The sequence below is a fragment of the Lepisosteus platostomus genome, chromosome 7 (assembly GCF_059453375.1).
Source record: "Lepisosteus platostomus isolate fLepPlt1 chromosome 7, fLepPlt1.hap1, whole genome shotgun sequence".
NCBI lineage: Eukaryota > Metazoa > Chordata > Actinopteri > Semionotiformes > Lepisosteidae > Lepisosteus > Lepisosteus platostomus.
The window spans coordinates 53,000,910-53,009,308 of NC_142617.1; the positions used below are offsets into that span (position 1 = coordinate 53,000,910).

General features: G+C 38.5%; 1 protein-coding gene across 1 annotated transcript in view; it reads left to right on the plus strand.

Annotated features, from left to right (window-relative positions):
• The window catches only part of map1aa (microtubule-associated protein 1Aa), a 70,824-nt gene extending 62,729 nt beyond the window's left edge, over positions 1-8,095 (plus strand). The window contains exons 6-7 of the mRNA XM_088641229.1: positions 481-713; positions 1,659-8,095. Of these exons, the coding sequence (XP_088497355.1) occupies positions 481-713; positions 1,659-1,814 (389 nt within the window). The 3' untranslated portion in view covers positions 1,815-8,095. The remainder of the gene's footprint in view (positions 1-480; positions 714-1,658) is intronic.
• Positions 8,096-8,399: the final 304 nt, after the last annotated feature.

Genomic DNA, 8,399 nt, shown 5'->3' on the forward strand with positions numbered 1-8,399 from the left:
CTTACTGATTTATTGAAGAAAAAGCCTGATAATCTTTTTGTAGGTTCTTTAACAATGTTCACAAGCTATTATTACTGCTGCAGGCCACAATCACTATATAATTAAGAGCATTAAGTCTCTAAAAATAGTTGCCCTATACAAAGTAGAGGATCTAAAGAAGGAGCAACTAATCCCTATAGCCTTTTTCTTGGAATTCTTCCACTTCACCAGTGATATCAAGATTTTTTCTCCCCCAGTATAAATCTATATTTAAAGGTAATAAGTATGCATTAAGAAAGTTCTTTTGAGGAAACGTTTGACAGTATAAAATAATCCTAGCTCTTAATGATCTGTCAGTCATAAATTCAACCTGGAAGTCTAAGGTTCATATCCAAGTCCAAGCCCCATTTGACCCAGCCCATTTATTTAATTGAATTGATGGACATTTATTCTATCTAGGAGTACATCACAAATCCAGCATTGCTGTTCTTGCCCTCATAGGATCCAGCTCTCAGAAGTCCACTTCCGGGGCGCCCCCTGGACCCCCAATCTATGTGGATCTAGCCTACATCCCTAACCACTGCAGTGCCAAGAATGTGGACCAGGAGTTCTTCAAGCGCATCCGTGCAGCTTACTATGTGGTGAGCGGGAATGACACAGGCAGTGGAGAGCCCAGCCGCAGCGTCTTGGATGCCTTGCTTGATGGCAAGGCTCAGTGGGGCTCAAACCTGCAGGTAACTCCACTTCTCCTGAGATAATTAGTCTGCAGTATTCTTTAATTTACTGCTGTTCATTCTAACATAAAAAATGGCTTCCCAGGAGCTCTCACTGGCACAGCCACCAGTTTAAGAGCTGTTTGCTTGATGGCCATACTCTTTCATACATGATGTGCACATCAGTGACTGTCGGAATAGTTGTGTAGACAATTCTAGAGTTTAAAAATTGAATTATTAGCAATAATTCAAACTAAACAAGACTCCACCATCTTCCTGCTTTTACGTTTCTGTGCCTTTTGCTTAATAAGTCGCTGACTGGCTGCTTTATATGAAAATAGATATGCCATCTCCTCATTTACCGGAAACGCAAAAAGAAAGGAGGAATAAGAAAGGAACTGTGATGAGGCAGCAGGAACACTCTGGCATTGAAAATGAACACAGTGTGGGAGATGTCAACATGAAACTCTCCTTTTTTGGAGCTCTTGGTTCATTCTCTTTATTCACTTTTGAATGAACTGTGATGTTTAACAAGAAGAGGAAGAGAGCTGGTTTAAAAATGAAAAGGTGCAAACAACTGCCCTCCAATGTCTGTTTAGTGAATTCAGAAATTATAAGTATTATAGTACCTGGCTTGATGAAGGGATACATTTCTGACTTGGGACCTTATGAAACATTATGCAGTGTTTTGGGCTGATCACCAAAAATGAATACTACAACAAATAGTGAGAGGACCATGAATGTATACTTGAAAATCCATTTGACCTATTAACATGTTATCACTATAAATAAAAGTAGCAGTGCAATTTGTGGAACACTGTCCTGACAATGAAGAAAGGAGCCTGGAATGCTTGTGATTTGAGAATCCTGATTGGCTGAAACAAAATATTAGGGCTAAAGCTGTAGTGTTTGACTTGTGATGATCTCTTTCTCTTACTCATCATTTCTTCTCTCTTCTCCTTACAGGTGACCCTGATCCCCACTCATGACACAGAGGTGACCCGGGAGTGGTATCAGCAGACCCATGAAAAACAGCAAGAGCTCAACATCATGGTGCTGGCGAGCAGCAGCACAGTGGTAATGCAGGATGAGTCTTTCCCAGCCTGCAAGATTGAGTTCTGAGTCCTGTGGGTGCAGTGTCCTCTCTGTCTTTCTCCTTGTCTCATTTTCACCCCCTGTCCCGCTTTTGTCTCTGGGGCCTTCATCATAGACAAGTGACAGGGATTTATTTCTGCCTTCTTATGCTCATTCCTCAACATTATAACACATCCAGGGAATCTCCTTCTTGTTCAGACCTCTTAACCACAAATCAGATTCCCAATGCTTGCTACCTTTTGGTCTTGGGAGACTGAGCGATCACAGATCAAGGACATTAAGAGGATTCAACCTTTCTCTTTCCTTATACTGAATAAACGTACACACAAACTCCAAATAAGGGTACACACACGCGTGTGTACACACCAAGTTTGAGCCTGTCACACACGTTGCAGAAGTTTCACTTTGTGAACACATCAGGTGCGGCCAGCACATTGAGAACCATTAATTCAAATAATACAGTACATTTAAGCACTTAAATAAACAAACACCTCCTCTCAGACTACAGCAAGGGCATTTACAAAACTTACCACACTCTGAAACAGCATAATGCTTGGAAAACAACAGGCTCCCACTTGGTGCAGGTTTTCATACACTCCTGTCTATGTGAATTAATTGCTCCCTTCATAGAATCATTAACCCAAAGCCCACTGTGTCTGTCTTTACCCACGGGGTAACTGGGACATTGTACTAATTCAAATCTACCACCCTTCCAGCAAATCTTTTACAAAAACGATTTGACGAAATTAAAGCACAAGCAGATGTTTTGTTAGTGTTCAGTATACAGGTGATAGACCCCATATCTCCATCCCTAGGGACTCTGCTAATGGCCAAGCATGCCTCAAGCTTTCTTCTGTGTGATCATTGGCTGTTCCTGTCACCCCATGGATTCAGAGACAATTCCCACTAGCGATAAAGACAAGACACTATGGAAACCCTGTACTGGTGCAGGACATTTGAGTTTGAGCTCATGTCAGCACTGGTAATTCTTAAACCTCCTCTGTGCCATCTCTGAAACTTTTACTTGAGTTTGCCCAGCCTTGCTGATAAATTCAGTGCCTACTAGTAAATGGCACAGAGCCTGCAGAATGTAGATGGGAAAATGTAAGCCTTTAGGCTTTTATTTTTAAAGCGTTTTGATTTAATTCATTATTTTATTCAATAGCATCAGGACTGACAAAGGCACATTAAAATGCAATGAAATGTGCTAGGGCTGTTATTTCAATGAGATTCTTTAACTGTTCAGATGAGCCGAGATAGTGTGCAGAGTTGCACAAAAGAAAATAGTTACAGTTAATGAGCTCTTCATGTCCTGTTTCCTATTTTCAGTACCTGGCTTGGCACTGACAAATGGACTATGTGAGCAGCAAAAGTCCCCCCTGTTCCTGAGAGTATGAGGAAACACCCTAAGCTCTTGCAGTGTATAATATTTATGTTTAGAAAGAAATGTGCTCAACAATTTCAGAAGTACAGGGTATCAAGTACACGAGCAGAACAGTGACCCTGCCCCATTCTGCAGAATTTGATTTCTTTCTGACAGAGTGAATGCCAGTCTTTCACAAAATGCCACCGTCACAATGCATTTGTTGAAAGAAGACTTTTTCTCTGCTTCATGCCAGGGTGTGGAGCAAACGAAGGACATTAGGGACAGATGAAGCTTCTAGCTAACGCAGAGCAAACTCCCAAATATCATTCATTAGGACAGAACCTGCATTTTTTTGGTGACCTGTATTTTTTAAAAGCTTACGCAGAGAAGTAAAAAAAATGTTTAATAAACAGTTCAGTATTCATAAGCTGGAAAAACAAAACTCAGCAATCTGGGCTGACAAACAGAACCTTATTGAAAAACTGCAGCTTTGACACTTCATTTCTCAGCTTACTGGAGGTAAAATTGTTTGCAATCAACTAGAAGTGCTCTTTCTGAAGTTTAATGCTGAAAAATATTTCATGGACTACATCTGGTCATTATTTACCCAGAGAGGGGAGTTTATAATTTGACTTATAATAAATATATAGTTTGCATAGTAACGAGGATACTTTATTCTTGCAGGGGATTTCTATGTGATAGTAGGAAATGCCGCTTTTCTGATCTCTGTTCAGTTCTTGTCATTGTCTTATGTATTGTATTTTAGTGAACATATAAATATATATAAATATATTAGAAGTATAATAATGACTGTAGTGGAGTAATAATGAAAGGTTGAACCCTTTAGAAATCTTATACCTTAGCTTACCAAGGGGTCAGGAGTTGCCTGTATAGCTGCTTTAATTCTGTCCTCTTCTGTACATTTCTCCTGTTTTTCAATCAATGGATTTAAACTCCTGTTTGGGCTTGTTAGTTGGAGACTGTCAGGCTGTGTTAAAATAGACAGGTGCAGCTGGTGTTATATATATAAATATATATATACATATAAAAAAAGGAAAAACAAAAAGAATCAAAAAAAGTTTTTAAAATGCTGCTGTAGCCAACTAATCTAAAACAAATTAAGTTAACCTCTGTTCTTTTTATTTTCACTTTAAATTTTACCCAAGAAAACTCTGTTTCAGAAACACTGGAAATATATATATATAAATCCAAGGAGTAATACATTAGTTTAATTTTAATAATTCATATTTTACACAATTATTCCCTAATTTATTCTGGGCAATCTATGTTCTTTTTTGACATTATTTTCTATGAGATTTGGCTTATGCACTTGCCAATGCTGCAAATGTAGCAATAGAAACTGTTTGTCATTCAGTGGGCGTGCTCTGAAGCTTGACTGAATTGTGTGACTCCAGTTAAAAAGAGGTCTGGGATAGACTCTGCGATTGAGTTCCTGTACTTACAGTGAGGGAGAGTACGAGTATGTTCCCACAGTGAGGATGGGAAGGTGTGATCGTCATCCACATGTGCCTTGAGGCTCTAAGTCAGAGGTTGAATTTGAAGTGTCTGGTTCATAGGGAGCCCCTCTCACTGATACTAGGCAGGCAGGTCTAGTATAGATAGCAGCGAGAGGGGTCTGCAGAGCCAGAGGTCAGGGAGAAAATGTTAGAGGTCACATCAAGGGCATAAAAAAGCACCAAGTGGGAATGCATCTTTTTGTTATATTTAGTAATTTACTGTAGGTGACTGAATACTATAAGCTATTGATGTAGAAAGAGAAAAAAGATATCAGAAGCTCATAAGTGAAGAGGATGCAAATGATCATTTTTAAACATGCAAACCAACAAATGCTCATGACAATGGAATATGTTTTACAATTGTGAGATTTTTGCAAACATTCAAAGTATGAACAAAAACATGTTCTTGGTACTTTTGCCTGTAAAATATACTAATAATCACCCTTTAAACCTCTGAGAATGTGGTGGAAATCTTTCAAAATTTGTGTTGAAAGCATTTTCATCCCTCTACAAGCTTTGTGTTTTAAAACAAATTAATTTCACTGGGTGGGTCTTCTTTATAAAAGCAGTGAACTTTCAAAGGATTAAGGTTTCAAACAAATCTGCATATAAAATCTGACCATTATATAGTGGTCATTTGAGTTGGAGGGCATGGAAGTTTTGGGGAGGGGGATAGCTATTTTATGTGCCCAGAATAGGGTTTATTATCCTTTAAACTCCAAACTCTTCCAGTTGGGACCATTGATAAAATATCTTTTTTGATATCTTTTTTGGAATTCTGGGCTTGTTGCTTGTAGATGATTTTTAACAAAGTGTTATATATTTAATTATTTTGTTTGCAGTCTAATATTTTTTTTTCACATTTATTTTTTGTTGTTGTAAAAGTTGCTTATTATTGACAGTATTGTCTAATTTAAAAAAAAAAAAATTTTTTTTTCCACGATTGTGATTGTTTTTTAAGTGCCCTAGTTGGGATAGCACTAATCAGAGGTGACTCGTGTTGTTTACATTTCTTTTACATTGAGGAGTTTAGGGAGTATTGGAATGACAGACAGGAGCCTCGTTGAAAGAAGAGTGTGTTTTTTACAGTATACGTGCCGTTTGTGTCAAGTGATATGAAGGTATGCTCTTTCAAATGCTGCATAATATTTAGCGAACAAAAAGATTGTTGGGGAATCAGGGAGCACATCTGGCAGCTTTGACAGTGTCTACTGGGGTCCGCGTCACTGTGAGCGCCAAGCAGCAGGACGGAAGAGAGCTCTTCCTGAACTCTGCTTGATCAATTACTAGTTGTTTTGTGCAGAATTGATCTAATTGTGGGCCAGCATCGGGTTTACTAGGGCTTTCCTCTTTTTGTTTTATGAGTCACGGGAATTAGCCAAGGCAAAACCAGGGTGGTTATCCCGCGATACCTATAGGGATTTAGCCAGGATTAGCAGTCTTGTTCCTGTATGGAATCGTGCCAATAGTACAAATTTTCTTCAAAACCCAGAGCAAACAGAGTAGCACTAGTAACTAGAAAAACTAGCTGCTGTCCAGTAAACTACCTGACTCAGCACAGTCAGCCCTCAAATTGGGTAGCTCTACAGTAGGACCAGCCAACAAAGGAGGTTGAATTCATTATTTTGCTCATTCTTGCTCCTTGTGTAAAATGTACAGTGCTAGCTTTTCTGTGCATGCTGTTTATAGTTAAGGAAAACATAACATAGCTGTACAATACCCAGAACAAAGCTGTGATGTAGACAAAGTCTTTACAGCCACTACAAAATAGGAGCTATCCATGCTTGAGGGTGCTGCTATTTCTGTGCTGTTTATTTTTTATTTTTTAGATACATATTAAATAGCTCTCCACGCACAAAAAGGGGCTTGAGGGTGGTGTAGGCATTGCTATTGTGGAGACCCAGAAGATAATGGTTTTGGGGCCTAACTATGATGTTGAGTAAATATATCTCAGCAAGACTCTGTAGCCTTTCAAGGTTATTTTGGGCTGCTGGCCTTTTGACCCCTTATTGTGTCTGCAGTCATTTCCAAGTATCTTGAAAGCTGGAAATCATGTTTTTTCTCCCCCTGTCTTCGACAGCAGAGTCCGGTTTTATAGTACAAACATTAGTTACATTGAAGTGAGACATTTGTTTTAGAGCACAAAAATAGTCTGCTGTTTTGATTTGTCTTCTGTCTGTTTCATGTCTCTCGAGATGCTAGTTCTGTTGTGGTTTAGCCAGTTTTCGACATCTCTACAACCTGTCCATAGCAGCAGGCACCCAGAGGCCTTAGCAGTCAGCTATGGGTGCCTGAATGGAACAAACATGTCAGTCAGTTCTTGAGGTAATAAAATCAGAACAAAAATAACAACTGAGAACTTAAAATCTAGCCTAGTTTCAGAAGTGAATGCACTAACTTGAAAAAGAAAAACGTTTTGAATGTCTTTGTAGAGTTTGCTTAACTCTAAAAGCTGCTTTGACTTTAGAAATAAAACAATGGAACAAAAAAACTAAAAAAAATAATATCTTGATGAAAGGAAGAACAGATAATATAAGAAAGTGTGAAAGAATGTGATTTACAATACTCAGTGCTCTTGCTGTCTGTGTGCAGATGCAATTTACTTTGTACTGTTGTCTGTTTATATACTTGAGGATAGGCAAGATCCATATTCAAGAGGAGATTTACAAAGGAAAAAGATTTCTGCCTTTTTCCCATAAAAATGCAATGAAAAAAACACTAGGGGTGTTCACTGGGACTGCAGATTTTCACCTACTTGAATCAGACTTCCAACAGATTCAAAAGACTTAACACAACTCTCACAAAATACAAACCTGACTGCCAGACTGGGCGATCTGATTGCTCTAGTTTTAAAAAAAAAGACAGCTTTCATTTTTATCAAATTTTATCTTGGAAGTGATGCATTTTTCAGGAAAAAAAAAGAGTCAAATCTAAAAAAAAACGATGCCGAAAAACCTGCTGTGCAAAATGCAGGACTTCGGCCTCGGCTGCATCTTCCCAACTCTCTCCCGAAAATCATCATCAGACAAAACATACAGATCATTTAAATAAGCCTTGCTTGTTTCTGCATGTGATCTCTTATCGGTTATAATCCTGTATGTAATAGTTTAAAAGGAAATTAAACATAAATGCTATTTTAAAAAACAAAATCTATGAAAAAAAAAAGCAAATTGTCTTAATGGTACTGAAATGGCAGATGTTACCTGGCCGCGCTGCTCTTTTCGCCGTGGGGTGTTGTAAAGAAGGCGCTGTGATAGTTCTTCTTTTTTTGCGCTGTATTAATCTTTTAGTTCCTCAGATATTTTGTGTGCAATATTCTGTATCTCTCTTTAAATCTAAAAATAAAAAAAATAGAACTACTGCAAATTTATTGTAAAACGGAAACAGCCTGGTGATCACCAATAAAATACATTTATTGAAAGTCACCCAGCACTCTTCTGTGTCTTTATTTGTTTCCTACGGTGTGAAATGTAAGCTATTCTGGTGCTGGCAGACCTGCTTCTCAGAACCCACCAAGCAGGACACGCCCCAAGGGACTCGTGTTCTTGACACATTTGGAACACAAGTACATGAGGAAGCAAGCTGTCTGTCCCATTTTGGACACGCATTTTGGCCCTTGCTTATTAACCCAAGAAAGCCGCTCCTGAAGCATCCACACTTTTGAATAATGGCTAATCTACAGCACATGTGGGATCACTAAATCTTTGGAAGATGTATTTTGAAAGCATC